Source organism: Hylobates moloch, unplaced genomic scaffold (genome assembly GCF_009828535.3).
Source record: "Hylobates moloch isolate HMO894 unplaced genomic scaffold, HMol_V3 SCAFFOLD_17, whole genome shotgun sequence".
NCBI lineage: Eukaryota > Metazoa > Chordata > Mammalia > Primates > Hylobatidae > Hylobates > Hylobates moloch.
The window spans coordinates 64,869,463-64,884,470 of NW_026652292.1; the positions used below are offsets into that span (position 1 = coordinate 64,869,463).

Here is a 15,008-nt window from a genome sequence, read left to right on the forward strand (position 1 = left end):
TATCTGACCCCACTTCAAGGGAGCTGGACTGAAGGATGATATTTGAGATACAAGCACCTGAACCCTAATATATTTCCAAATCCTCCAGACTTGTGCTTACATGACCCTAGGGCAAATGTGGAGATATTACCAGATGTTACTTAGGCCAGAAAATGTTCTATGGACAAATACCTTTGGGGTCAGTTGGGTTATGCAAAGTTAAACAGGACTTCTTGTTACAGGTCTTCTCAAACCTGTATATTTTAATATTTTGTGACAAAATTACATTAAAGTTCACAGTATTTTCCAAACATCTTATGGGCACAAAATTCCTTTTTGCATAAAACATCTTTGAGAAATTATAGTGTAAACATAATTCACAAAGCAAAGTCCAATATTTTAAAGCTTATCTATACCTATTGACTCTTGACTACAAAATGGACCTAAATAGAACATCCCTTAGGCCCCCGTCCATCCAGTATGTACCCATGAAACCAACTGGCTGCTGTTTACTTTACCCACGTCAGCACCTAATCTGAACATTTTATTTTGTAGCCCAAGGCAAACTATCTGATTTCTTTTTTCACTTTACTTGTAAAATGCGCAGATGTCCTTCAATTCTTTTTTTCCTCATAAATTATTGGGGTACAGGTGGTATTTGGTTACATGAGTAAGTTCTTCAGTGGTGATTTGTGAGATTTTGGTGTACCCATCACCCATGTATACGCTGCACAATATTGGTAGTCTTTTATCCCTCTCCTGTCTCCCACTCTTCCCCCCCAAGTCCCCAGAGTCCATTGTATCATTCTTAGCCTTTGCGTTCTCATAGCTTAGCTCACACAAATCAGTGAGAACATATGAGGTTTGGTTTTCCATTCCCGAGTTACATCACTTAGAATAATAGTCTCCAATCTCATTCGGGTCACTCCAAATGCCATTAATTCATTCCTTTTTGTGGCTGAGTGGTATTCCATTATATAAATATATCACAGTTTCTTTATCCACTCATTGATTGATGGGCATTTGGGTTGGTTCCACGATTTTGCAATTGTGAATTGTGCTGCTGTAAACATGCACGTGCAAGTATCTTTTTTGAATAATGACTTCTTTTCCTTTGGGCAGATACCCAGTAGTGGGATTGCTGGATCAAACGGTAGTTCTACTTTTAGTTCTTTAAGGAATCTCCCCACTGTTTTCCATAATGGCTGTGCTAGTTTACATTCCCACAAGCAATGTAGAAGTGTTCCCTGTTCACCACATCCACACCAATATCTTCTGTTTTTTGATTTTTTGATTATGGCCATTGTTGCAGGAGTAAGGTGGTATTGCATTGTGGTTTTGATTTGCATTTCCCTCATCATTAGTGATGGTGAGCATATTTTCATGTTTGTTAGCCATTTGTATATCTTCTTTTGAGAATCGTCCATTCATGTCTTTAGCTTGATTTTTGATGGGGTTGTTAGTTTCTTCCTTACTGATTTGAGTTCGTTGTACATTCTGGATATTAGTCCTTTGTCAGATGTATAGATTGTGAAGATTTTCTCCCACTCTGTGGGTTGTCTGTTTACTCTGCTGACTGTTCCTTTTGCCATGCAAAAGCTCTTTAGTTTAATGAGGTCCCAGCTATTTATCTTTGTTTTTGTTGCTTTTGCTTTTGGGTTCTTGGTCATGAACCCTTGTCTAAAAGGGTTTTTCCAATGTTATCTTCTAGAATTTTTACAGTATCTGGTCTTAGATTTAAGTCCTTAATCCATCTTGAGTTGATTTTTGTATAAGGTGAGAGAAGAGGACCCAGTTTCATTCTCCTACATGAGGCTAGCCAATTATCCCAGCACCACTGGTTGAAAAGGGTGTCATTTCCCCCACTTTATGTTTTTGTTTGCTTTGTCAAAGATCATTTGGCTGTAAGTATTTGGGTTTATTTCCAAATTCTCTATTCTGTTCCATTGGTCCATGTGCCAATTTTTATACCAGTATCACACTGTTTTGGTGACTATGGCTTTATAGCATAGTTTGAAATCAGGTAGTATGATGCCTCCAGATTTGTTCTTTTTGCTTAGTCTTGCTTTGGCTATGAGGCTATGTGGGCTCTTTTTTGGTTCCACATGAATTTTAGAGTTGCTTTTTCCAATTCTGTGAAGAATAATGGTGGTATTCTGATGAGGATTACGTTGAATTTGTAGATTGCTTCTGACAGTATGGTCATTTTCTTTTTTTTTTTTTTTTTTTTTGAGACGGAGTCTTGCTCTGTTACCCAGGCTAGAGTGTAGTGGTGCGATCTTGGCTCACTGCAAGCTCCACCTCCCGGGTTCACACCATTCTCCTGCCTCAGCCTCTCTGAGTAGCTGGGACTACAGGTGCCTGTCACCACACCCGGCTAATTATTTTTTTTTTTTTTGTATTTTTAGTAGAGACGGGGTTTCACCATGGTCTCGATCTCCTGACCTCGTGATCTGCCCGCCTCAGCCTCCCAAAGTGCCGGGATTACAAGCGTGAGCCACCGTGCCCAGCCAGTATGGTCATTTTCACGATATTGATTCTACCCATCCATGAGCATGGGATGTGTTTCCATTTGTTTGTGTCATGATTTCTTTCAACAGTGTTTTGTAGTTTTCCTTGTAGGGGTCTTTTGACTCCTTTGTTAGGTACATTCCTAAGTATTTTATATTTTTGCAGCTATTGTGAAGGGGTGGAGTTCTTGATTTGATTCTCTGTTTGGTCACTGTTATGTATAGAAGAGCTACTGATTTGTGTACATTAATCTTCCATCCAGAAACTTCACTGAATTCTTTTATCAGTTCTAGGAGCTTTCTGAAGAAGTCCTTAGGGTTTTCAAGGTAAACAATCATGTCATCAACAAACAATGACAGTTTGACTTCCTCTTTACCAATTTGGATGCCCTTTATTTCTTTCTCTTGTCTGATTGCTCTGGCTAGGACTTCCAATACCATGTTGAAGAGGAATGGGGACAGTGGGCATCCTTGTCTTGTTCCCGTTCTCAGAGGGAATGCTTTCAACTTTTCCCCATTCGGTATTATGTTGGCTGTGGGTGTGTCACAGATGGCTTTTATTACATTAAAGTATGTGCCTTGTATGCCAATTTTGCTGAGAGTTTTATTCATAAAGGAATGTTGGATTTTGTTGAACAGTTTTCAGCATCTACTGAGATGATCATGTGATTTTTGTTTTTGATTCTGTTTATGTGGCATATCACTTTTATTGACCTGTGTATGTTAAACCATCCCTGCATTCCTAGCGTGAAACCGACTTGATCGTGGTGGATTATCTTTTTGATATGTTGTTGGATTCAGCTAGCTAGTATTTTGTTAAGGATTTTAACATCTATGTTCATCAAGGATATCGGTCCGTAGTGTTCCCTGTTGGTTATGTCACTTGCTGGTTTTGTTATTAGGGTGATGCTGGCTTCATAGAGTGAATTAGGGAGGTTTCCTTCTTTCTCTGTCTTCTTATATCTTTCTTCAGACGTCCTTCAATTCTGACAGTCTAAGGTTCTATTTTTGTTTGTTTGTTTGTTTGTTTGTTTGTTTGTTTGAGATAGGGTCTCATGCTGTCACCCAGACTGGACTGCAGTGGTTCCATCACTGCTCACTGCAGCCTCAGCCTCCTGGGCTCAAGCACTCCTCCCCCCTCAGCCTCCCAACTAACTGGGCAAAGTATCTGATTTCAATGGAATCCTTAGAGAACATTAGTAGAGTCTATCTTGTAGTTGCATTATACATAGGGCACAAAACTGATTATTATTAAATGACAATTGCACTGTTTATAACTAGTGGTTGTTATATAGAAACAAATTCCAGGTTGGACTATTGGTGATCTTTTATGTTTTTCTAACTATACCTTAAAAATGCTGGAGATGCTGGTGAGGTTGTAGAGAAAAAGGGAAACTTTTACACTGTTGGTGGGAGTGTGAATTAGTTCAACCATTGTGGAAGATAGTGTGGTGATTCCTCAAAGACCTAGAGGCAGAAATACCATTTGAGCCAGCAATCCCATTACCAGGTATATACCCAAAGGAATATAATTCATTCTATTATAAATGATACATGCATGCATATGTTCATTGCAGCACTATTCACAATAGGAAAGTCACAAAATCAACCTAAATGCCCACCAATGATAGACTGGATAAAGAAAATGTGCTACATATACACCATGGAATACTATGCAGCCATAAAAATGAGAGAGATCATTTTATTTGCAGGCACATAGATGGAGTTGGAAGCTATTATCTACAGCCAACTAATGCAGGAACAGAAAACCAAACACTGCATGTTCTCACTTGTAAGGCGGAGCCGATCGATGAGAACACATGGATACGCTGCCAGGGAAAAACACACACTGGGCACCTGTTTGGGGAGGGAGAGGATCAGGAAGAATAGCTAATGGATGCTAGACTTCATACCTGGGCGATGGGATGATCTGTGCAGCAAACCACCATGGTACACGTTTACCTATGTAACAAACCTGCACATCCTGCACATGTACCTCTGAACTTAAACATTGGAAAAAAAAGAAATATATGTTACTACACTGTTAGATTTATAGAGTAATATATATTGTTCCTTAAGCTTTTTATTTGAAGTAATCATATAATCCACTGATTATCTGAAATAAATTTCTGTGCTTTTTTGTTATCTTAAAAAAATGCTAGAGTTGTAATATCTGCATTAATGACAAGACTATGCAAAAAAAAATCATGTACAAGTGTTTCAGCTTAATATGCTTAAACTGGGGAATGTAAAGGCCTTGTTGGCATTGTGAGGGTCCTTCTTCTGTGGACAATCACAGACATTAGCAGACATGTTCTTCCGTTTTCCTGCGTTGCTATGTGTAAGCCTCAGTGAACAGCAGCTGGTCCTAAGACTCTTGTTTTCCTCCACAGACAGCGTGGAAGATGAACTGGAGATGGCCACCGTCAGGCATCGGCCCGAGGCCCTTGAGCTTCTGGAAGCCCAGAGCAAATTTACCAAGAAAGAGCTTCAGATCCTTTACAGAGGATTTAAGAACGTAAGAACTTTCTTTTTACTTTACCTCCACACGGTTCCCAGAGGAGCATTAAGAAATGAGACAAAAAGGGGGAAAATAACCCATTCTATGAAAGCCCCATCATATGTGTATTTCATACTGATCCTTCCTAGATAGGAATATAATCAGTATCTGTGGACTTTGATTCTCTGTGGCACACCCATGCTGGTACACTGTAATTGCCCATTAAACAAAGAGAGTTTCTGAGAAAGTTTTATTCAATTCAGTTCTTGGTTGAAATATTTTTTCTTCATCAACTATAATGACGTAATTTCAATAAACTTCCATTGTTTCCTTAGTTTTTAAATACAGGCTGGTGCTTGACTTGAGTCTCGAATATAGATAGAGGCCTATCAAGGGATTCCATTCCTGGAATTGGAGGATAATCGCTGTAACTTTTATAGTTTAAAAAATCATGCTGCCAATGTCTGTAAACCACAGGTGTCTGTAGGTCATCACTGTACCTGGTTCTCTGCAATCCAGGTGTGCAGATGACTCTCCCTCCTGGGTGAACCATCTTCAAAAGGGAGTGAGAGCCTGGAAAACCCCAGAGGGTGGGGTGAGAGAAAGTGAGTGGATCCAGGCAGTCTATGAGACACAGTCTCTTACCAAATACTTTGTATGTGCTAAGGGTTAAACTAGATGCTCCAGGTTATTCAAAAGCCAGAAAAGATATACTTCTATCCTTAAGGAGCTTATGGTCTGAATAGGGAGAGAAAACTTGCTGTCATGAATCTATCTGAAAACAGTTCATCCTTAAAGGCATCAAATGTTTATGTATCAAATAACATACACACCCCAACATATAGTTTGTTCTTATACATATGGAAACCAAAGTAGCTACAGGCACCCCTGGAGATCCAAATTAAATTGCTTTGGTCACTTTTGAAACTCCTTCCCTAAGATCCGCAGTTCCAGGGCATGTAGAAGTCTGTGATGTCCAAGGATTTCTTCTAATTCCATCCTCTTCACATCTGACCACCACAGCTGCTGCCTTTGTCCAACCTTATGCAGACCAGATAAGAATCTCTGCTTCTTCTTTAGGATCCCCAACAACAATTTACTCAGAGAATTCACACCGGTAGTTGACACTGCAGAATATTTTTATAGGGTTTCCGCATGCGCACAGCACACAAGTTTCCACCATCTGTCTGAACGAATGGGGTCTGTCTTTCTCCCATTTCTACTCCTCACCCCCTTCTCCTTGCCCTGGGCTTTCTCAAGTTTTTCTCCCTCTATTATGTAGAGTAAATTTGTTTCTCCTCCAAAACTTGATCATCTGCAAAGACTTAGGACTTCGTGGCAATAGATGGGGCAGAGGAGATTATAATGGAGATGAGTGCTCATCACACACACAGACCACTGATTAAAGGAATCTTGATAGGTAATCTATCAAGACAATACATACAAATAAACGTGCATAAAAGGAAAAGGGCTTTGACAACTAGGAAAGAGGATGAATAGTTATGCCTATTCTGCAACGGTTCCAGGCTTCAGACACAGTAGGCATTTGCAGTGAAACAGCGGTATTGACCACTGGCAGTAGAAAAACACTGAGCAGCAAGGACAGAAAGGAAAGGAGGTGTAAAAGACCAATCTGGGCCAAAAGTCAGTGCTCAGAGGAGGTGAATCACAGAATAAAACTTCACATGTGTTCATGTGAACACCTCTAATTCAAAGATCTAGTAATAAGTATACTTTTTTTTTCTTTTTAACATTGGAGTGTACATCAGATACAGATTGGTTGTTGAACACAGGAGAACTGAATCCAATCTCTCAGCATCCCTGTATTCCTCGACTGCTGCTATGTTATTATTCCACTGCCATCCCCATAGGGTTTCTCTGTTTGGGGTCTGGCTGCCTTTCATTGCATTTGCTATAAATTGGAATCATGATTACTGCCATCATTAATCTTTGGAGCCAGCATCTCTGCAGCATGTCTAATACAAGTGGCACTTCACAATAAATTGCTAGGCTCCAAAGTCTGCATTAATTGCTTTATTTTATTTTATGTTATTTTTTGTTGCTCATATGTCCTTATCTTCTTCCTTTCCTCTCCTTCCCCCCTTTTCCCAAACTCTTTTCTTTCCCCTTTTTTAATCCTTCTGACCCTACCTCTTATTTCTTCCCTCCTCCTTCCTTTCCTTTTTTTTCCACCTCTTCTGTCTCTTCCCCTTGTGAATTATTGTCTCCTTTCAGCTCTTCCCCATCCTCTTCTTCCTCTATTTTTTTCTCTTCTCTATCTTTATTGCTTTCTCTTTCTCCCATCTCACCCTGCCCCATGAGACAAATTTCCATCAGACCTGAATATGCCAAAAGCCTATTTTATATACTTCTTTAAAAGAAAGGACTTCACAGTTTGCTCAGAAAATATTAATCGACATCTCTCATAAATCAAACACGAGTGGCCTTTTAATTTTTATTTCCCCCTAGTCAAATGTACAATTCTAATAAATGAACCCTAAGCATATCAGAAATACACTAAGCAGGTCAGCAGCACTTGGGTTTTACAGCATGGCAGCAAGCTGATGCAGCTTCCATCCGAGAAAGCAAACTAACTGCCTTGGTTCCCTGAACACCAATTACCTCAAAGCCCTTAAGATCACAAACTCATTTCCCTGAAAACAGTTGGGTTATTCATTTTTAATGAAACTTTTAAAACTCTCCATACTATGATTCAAAGGATAAACCATTCGTCAACATATTAAAATGGTCACACTTGTGTGAAAGTAGCTCAACACAGCCAGGCACCCCTGCAAGTAAATATGACCAGCATAACTCCACCGTGTTTTTCCCATATGGTATCTCTGATACATCCCCTCGCATTTTCAACATAGATTGTTAATATAGATTGGAAATGAGAGGAAGGGAAGATAGTGAGAGAAAAATCTCCTCTCTCACACAGTCTTACTCACTGAGGCTCCCACACATTTTTAGGTCTCTTGCCAGATTCTGAGTCTCCAAAAGTGAGCAGCTGATGTAGAATAATATAGTACACTGTCCACCTATAATGAGCCTCAGAATCACCTGAAGGGCTTGTCAAGACACAGATTCCTGGGCCCCATCTTGAAAGATTATGACTTAGTAGGGGTGGGATTGGGTCACAGAATTTGCATTATTTTTAACAAGTTCCCAGGTGATGCTGATGCTGCTGGTCCGGAGGCCACACTTCGAGAATCACTGGTTTTGTGCAGGCATCAAAAGCTTTGGTGTCACTCAGCCTCAGGCCATGTTACTCATTTGGGCAGTTCCCTCTGACTCAGGAGACCATGTGTCTTTGTCTATAAACTGGGATAATGATAACTAGATTGCACTTTTTTAAAGAAATAAATATAATAAACATGAAGTTCAATAAAAAGGAGTTATTATAGTATGGCCCCAAATGGTCAACCTCAGTTGTATGTTCCATCAAAGTGGGACAGTCATGGTTGGCCTACATACCTCCCAGGCAGTGTTTGGGTTTTGGACTACATAATTATATATTAGGAAGGATGCAGAAAATGCAAACTATTATCTACAGATCAGCAGTCTCAAACTTAAATGCATGTTGCAACTATCTGGGGAGCTTTACAAATTAAAAATAATGGCTACTATGCTTGGTGATTCTGATGTAATTGCTCTGGGAAAAAGCTTCAGCATTAGGATTTATAAAGCTCTTCAAGTAATTATATTGTGCAGGCAAGATTGAGAACCATTGAACTAGATATATAACATATACAAGGTGCTTCTAGCACAAAAAGAAGTGACCTATTAGTGATGAGCTCTATCATGACAAATACCAATGACTAGGCTAGCTACATTGGAACCGCATGAAGTCTTTGGTGTGTGTACGAAGTGTGTGTGTGTGTTGTGTGTGCGCGTATGTGTGTGTGTAGGGGTTGGAGAGAGGTAAGAGGTCTTATTTTTGAGGATTTTTATTCAGTTAACTGGGATGATGCTTAGGAATTCTTCTTTTTTTAATCTGAAGTCCTTAATTTATTAAAAATATTTTACATTATAACAGACAATGAACAGAAAGCCACATTTGAGAATGAATGGTCAAAAGGTCACACAAGTATCAATATACATGTTTCATAATCTTGCTTTGCTGCACTCTTTCAAAACCAGTTATAGCTTCAGTTCAATTTTAGGTGGTTGTAAATGATATAGTGGGGCATTAAGTTTTAATATAGTGAGGCCAATGCCGCTTTGGCATTTCGGTCATTAATTAATAATAGCCTATTCTTCCCATTTTTAAGGCACAAGATGAGTTGCAAATAGTTAGACCTCTGTGCTTCAGGCAGCTGGTTCCTTCTTCTACGGAATCTTTCCCTGCTTCCTTTTCTTTCTTTGCTCTGGATTATAATAGGTAAAATTATCCATTAGAATCAAATATATCATTAAGGCATCACTTTAATACCTGCTAATGTCCTTTTGACATAAAGTGTTATGTTACTATCTATCTTTTTTATCTAAAATAGAAAGATGTTTACATTCATTTTCTATTGCCATGTAACTATTTGCCAAATACTAAATGGATTTAGAAAGCATTCATTCATAATATACTGTCCCAAGGATCAGGAGTTCAGAAATGACATAGCTAAGTGCTCTGGTTGGAGTTTCTTGAGGCCACAGTTAGAATCATGATTGGGCTGCATTTCTTTCTGGATCGTGGATCCTTTTCTAAGCTCCTGTGGTTATTGGCAGAATTCAATTCTTTGTGGTTGCACATATGAAATTCCCCTCTTGCTGGCTGTCAATGTAGGGCCACGCAGCCCCTAGAGGCTACTTACAGTCCATTTCCAGCTGGCCATCTTGTAGGCTCCCTTGTAATATGGTAGCTGGCTTCTTCAAAGCCAACAACGGAGGGTCTCTCTAGTCCTATAATGGGTAGTACAGTCATGGGTGTGGCATCTCATCCCATCACCTCTGCGTTATGTGCACGTTAATTGAAGAGACAACCTGAACAGGCTAAGTGTGAGCAACAAGGCTGTTTATTCACCCAGATGCAAGCGGGCTGAGTCCAAAATGGGAGTCAGCAGATGGTGGTGGGATTGGAGCTAATTTCATAGACTAGGGTAAGCAGTGGAAAGTTACAGTTAGGGGCCAGTTATTGCCGGCAGGGGAAGAAGGTTTCAAGGTACATTATCACAAGGTGGGAGGGGTCATAGAGCACAGTGTCACTAGGTTGATTGATCAGTTAGGGTAGAGCATGCTGCAATGGTAGAATGTCGCAAGGTTGCCTAATTAGCTAAGATGGGTACTAGCCATTTTTCTTCTTTTGTGGTTTTCCTGTTGTCCCAGACTTTCTGGCTCCCAGAATTTCAGACTTCTGGATGTGTACATGTGGGTCACAGGGGTCATGATGGCTTGACCATGGCACAGCCTGCTCAGGGGACCTTACACTGCACATCTCAGCACTCAAAGTGAGGAGGTTTAAAAAGGTGTGACTCACTGGGGGCCACATAGGGTGTATCCATCACAGTGGAGCTTGTGAGGAGGCAGCAACCCCTGTAGAGCAAAGCAGCTGAATGTGCTCTGCAGTCACATCTCAAATGCAGTTAATCCCCACCCTCCATGTTTTGCTTGTTATCCAGACACCCTCCTTGGGCATTTCATCAAGAACAGAAGCACACTTTTTTTTTTTTTTTTTTTCCATTTCTGCAAGAGTTTTGATGTTGTAGCCAAAGGAACCAGCAGGACATCTTCGTTCTTGTATGGAGCTTTTCCACCCTATTCAAAGTGTTTGGGAACTTCTGCAGTAAGATCTTTAAAAACAGATGAAACAGATGGAGGGTAAAATTATAGGGATCTACATTTTTACAAAGTACATTTACATAAAAAGCACTAAGTCCGATTTATGGTGGGAAAGGAAAGAGGAGAAGTTTAGTTCCCTTAAACTTTGCATGGGAAACAGTAAGATGCAGTGATTAGGACAGAGGAATTCACTGCTAATTGCATAAGGCAATTGCTCTTTTGTCACAAGCCCTCAGGATTATTCTTGAACGCTTTCATAGACTGTGTTACCCTCAGTAAATCTCTTCATTCCTGCGGGCTTCTGTCTCTCTGTCAGCAAATTAGGGATTAAAATCTTCTCTTTCAACCATGAAGGAGGGTGGGTAATAATGGGTTTTGTTCAGTGTTTGAAAGGCTCAGATAAAAGGCCTTCCTTAAGAGCAAAGCGTTATTCATGTACTTTAGAATTAAGGTAAGAACAGAGTTAAAATGCTATTTCCTTTGCCCTAGCAGAACTGTCTGTCAGATTTCCAACAAGAAGGGCTTTCTGAAGGGAAGATTGTCTATAAGCCTAAACAGTTAACACGACTTCCCTTTTGACTTCCATAGACTGACATAGTGCAAGCACCGTCCAGGGTTCAAACCTTACCACTGCCATTTCTGAGCTTGAACAATGGCTTAGATTCTCTGGACATGAAACTATCCTTTAAAAATTTAGGATATTAATATCCATGTAGATAAGAAAGTAAATGAGAAATGTTTTACTTAATATCTTTAAGAGTGCCGTCAAAAGATATCAGAGCCCTTCAGTTCTTTCCTTACTCTTCTACGTACAAAAGTTACTAAACTTCATAATGTAATTAAAAATTCATAATGACTCAGTAATGTCACCTTGAAATATGTTAAGCATTAGTTTATATTATGCATTATGCTGGTGTGAAAGAAATTGTGTTTTTTTGCCATTACTTTCAATGGCAAAAATCACAATTACTTTTGCACCAACCTAATATATTCTGTGGCATTTAGATGCTTCTTGATTTATTTGTTTCTTTCAATTTTTTGTTTTGTTCTGTTTTGGTTTTTTGAGACAGAGTCTCGATCTGTCACCCAGGCTGGAATGCAGTGGCACAATCTCCGCTCACTGCAACCTCCACGTCCCGGGTTCAAGGGACTCTTCTGCCTCATCCTCCTGAGTAGCTGGGATTACAGGCGTGCACTACCACACCCAGCTAATTTTTCTACTTTTGGTAGAGATGGGGTTTCACCATGTTGGCCAGGCTGGTCTTGAAATCCTGACCTCAGGTGATCTGCCTGCCTCCGCCTCCCAAAGTGCTGGGATTACAAGCATAAGCCACTATGCCCGGCCTTCTTTCAAATTTTAAACTCATAAAATGTCATGCTAAACATTTTAAATCATACAGAGGATTAGAAATTGAAATATCGAAGTGTCCTAGGTACAGTAAACTTCTCATCCCTCCTTGCTAGAGGTAACTACTGTTAGTTTTCTCCTTTATTCTCACAGGTATATTTTATGTGCATACATCTGTGTGGAGAGATTATTTTGACAAAAATGTTACCTTCATTTATGCAGTCACTTAGAAATCCAGGCTGGGCATGGTGGCTCATGCCTGAAATCCCAGCACTTTGGGAAGCCTAGGTGGGTGGATCACTTTAGGCCTGGAGTTCAAGACCAGCTTGGCCAACATGGCGAAACCCCATCTCTACTAAAAATACAAAAATTAGCCAGGCATGGTGGTGTCTACCTGAAATCTCAGCTACTTGGGAGGCTGAGGCACAAGAATCCCTTGAGCCTGGGAGGTGGAGGTTGCAGTAAGCCAAGATTGTGTCTCTGCACTCCAGCATGGGCAACAGAGTAAGACCGTGTCTCAAAAAAAAAAAAAAAAAAAAGTAAATGCAGTTGTCTTTCTGGGCTGCTCCCTCAGAACCTCCTGTTTCTACTTAATCTCCAAGCTCAGCCAATTCTCCAGTCTTTGTATCTCTCACATCTGCCTCTGCCTTTCCCTCTCCACTGCCCTGCCTCTCACACGATGCTGTCACTGTCACCTCTCATCTGCATGTCTGCAATGGCCCAGACTCCTTGCCTACAGTCCTGTCTTCCTCTGAAGCATTCTCCACTGTGCAGCTGAAAAGGTCTTTCTAAAGAACAAATAGAAACCAGTCAGTTCCTACTGATTGGAACTGGAACCAGAGTTCCAATTGCTGGCTTTTTTTTTTTTTTTTTTTTTTGCCATTAGAAGAGAGGCTCAATTGTCTTACATGCACATCCAACAAATATTTCTTGAACATCTACTATAAGTCAGATATTGGGTTAGATGCTGTCTATACTGCAGTGACCCAACTAGCCTATGATCAGCCAGGCCTTGACCAACCATCTTCTGCTGACTTTTCCTGTCTCACCCCTCACTCATCCCTATTTACTCTGCTCCAGCCAGAAGGAACTGCCTGCAGCTGAAGTGCACCCCTCTGAAGGGTCTTGACCTGGACTTTTTCTCCTGTGAGAAATGCTGCTTCCCACAACTCCCTTCTTCATCAGGACAATGGCTACATCTTCTCCACATTATACGTAGACTTCCTTTCAATATATTTTTTCATGGCTTATTCTCTGAGTGCTGAGTTCAGGCTCATCACTGTAAATGGTATTTAGGATACACTGACAAAAACAGACAGGTAATTTTTCTTTAGAGTTTTTATTCCATTGAGAGAAGATAGAAGAGGGGCAAAAAGCAAACACATATTTAAATAAGAAAATATCTAGTGGCAGTAGAAGGAGGATGACGTTTGTTACAAAGAAGTAGAGCAGGGAGCTTCTTTCGATGGGGTGGCTAGAGAAAGGGAAGTGGCATTGCATTGTGTCTACAATGTCAAGAAGGGCACGGTCATGGGAAGGTAGAGAAAGGACTTTCTAGGCATAAAGAGCAGAACAAAACCGTGAGGCAAGAGTGAGCAAGAGTGGCTGGGACCTGGAACATCGTTTGTATTTTATTCTAAGGATAGTGGGGAACTACCAGTTTTTAAAAGTTCAGATACAAATAAAGCATTGATTTTTTTTTTTAAGATGGCCCTGGAGGGCTACTCTAAGCAAAACGGAGTGTAAGACATCAAAGCAAAACTGGAGACCCTCTAGAAAGCTGGTCCAAGAGATTAAGACAGAAGGGAGATGTGGCTTAGACCAGGGTAGTAGCAAGTAGAGGAGCGAAATGATGGGCTTGGATATATGGTGGAGGTTGAGCTGAGTGGATGTCATGATGGTTTGGATTAAAAGGGGAGGGAAACTGAGGAGGACTCGGGGCTATCTTGAGAGTTTTGGGGTTGAAAGAATTATCTGTGGAAAAGCTTTCTCTGATATCTCCTAAAGCAAGTTTGGAGACTCTGCTATGTGCTCCCATCATAGTGCTTATTTTGGGTTTCCTCTTCACTTGTTGACTCCTCCCCTATTCTTTAAGCTTCCTGACAGCAGGTGCTGCACCTTCTTTACTACAAAATTCTCAGCCCTTCAGACTGTGTCTAGTATATGACAGGTAATCAATAAATATGTGTGAACAAATGAATGACCCCAAACAAAAAGATTGGAGGCCAGCCCAATAAAATTTTTATCTTCTCTCACTTTCTTCTTTTTAGTTCCTTCAACATCTACTGAGTAAAATTGAGTGCTGTTAATTTGCTTTATTGAAAAATAATCTAATAATAGGGGGAGTGAAAGAGCATGGCTCCTTTAGTAAAAGAACTACACCCAGTAGTTTAACACCTTCTATTTGTTTTATCAAGTACTACTCAAAAATGTTAAGAGCAATCTCAAATGGTAACAAAGAACTTCCTTTGATTCCATTGCAAGAGTCGCTATCTGGTAGATTATTCATGTCCTGTGTTTGCCCATCAAATATTATTCTATCAAATGAGTAATGGGATCTCTGTGGCTTAAAAATCCCTTTCACTCTTGCAACATATTTCAAAGTTGAGAAGAAGGAGATGGGGGTGTTGGTATCCAGCAAGTCACCATGTGTATTAGACAGAGTAGGATCAATGCTGTAACACACAGCTCCAGTATCTCAGTGGTTTAAGACAACAAATGTTTGTTTCTCTTTCATTTCCTAATCCTATGTGATTCCGTTGGGGACAGGATGGGGTTTCTGTTCAACTCATTTGTTGAGGACACTCCTTCCATCTCGTGGTTCCACTATTGCCTATGGTGCCGGCTTCCTCCACTGGGTCATCTGCATCTGGTCCTCAGTTGAGAGCAGAAAGATGGT

At 40.3% G+C, this 15,008-nt stretch overlaps 1 protein-coding gene across 3 annotated transcripts in view; it reads left to right on the forward strand.

Moving 5' to 3' along the window:
- Nucleotides 1–15,008, forward strand: part of KCNIP4 (potassium voltage-gated channel interacting protein 4) — a 549,793-nt gene that overhangs the window by 422,924 nt on the left and 111,861 nt on the right. For 2 of the 3 annotated variants that reach the window (XM_032135708.2, XM_058430258.1), the window contains exon 2: nucleotides 4,883–5,007. In XM_032135708.2, coding sequence (XP_031991599.1) covers nucleotides 4,883–5,007 — 125 coding nt within the window. The remainder of the gene's footprint in view (nucleotides 1–4,882; nucleotides 5,008–15,008) is intronic. The other variant, XM_058430257.1, reaches the window with a different exon arrangement.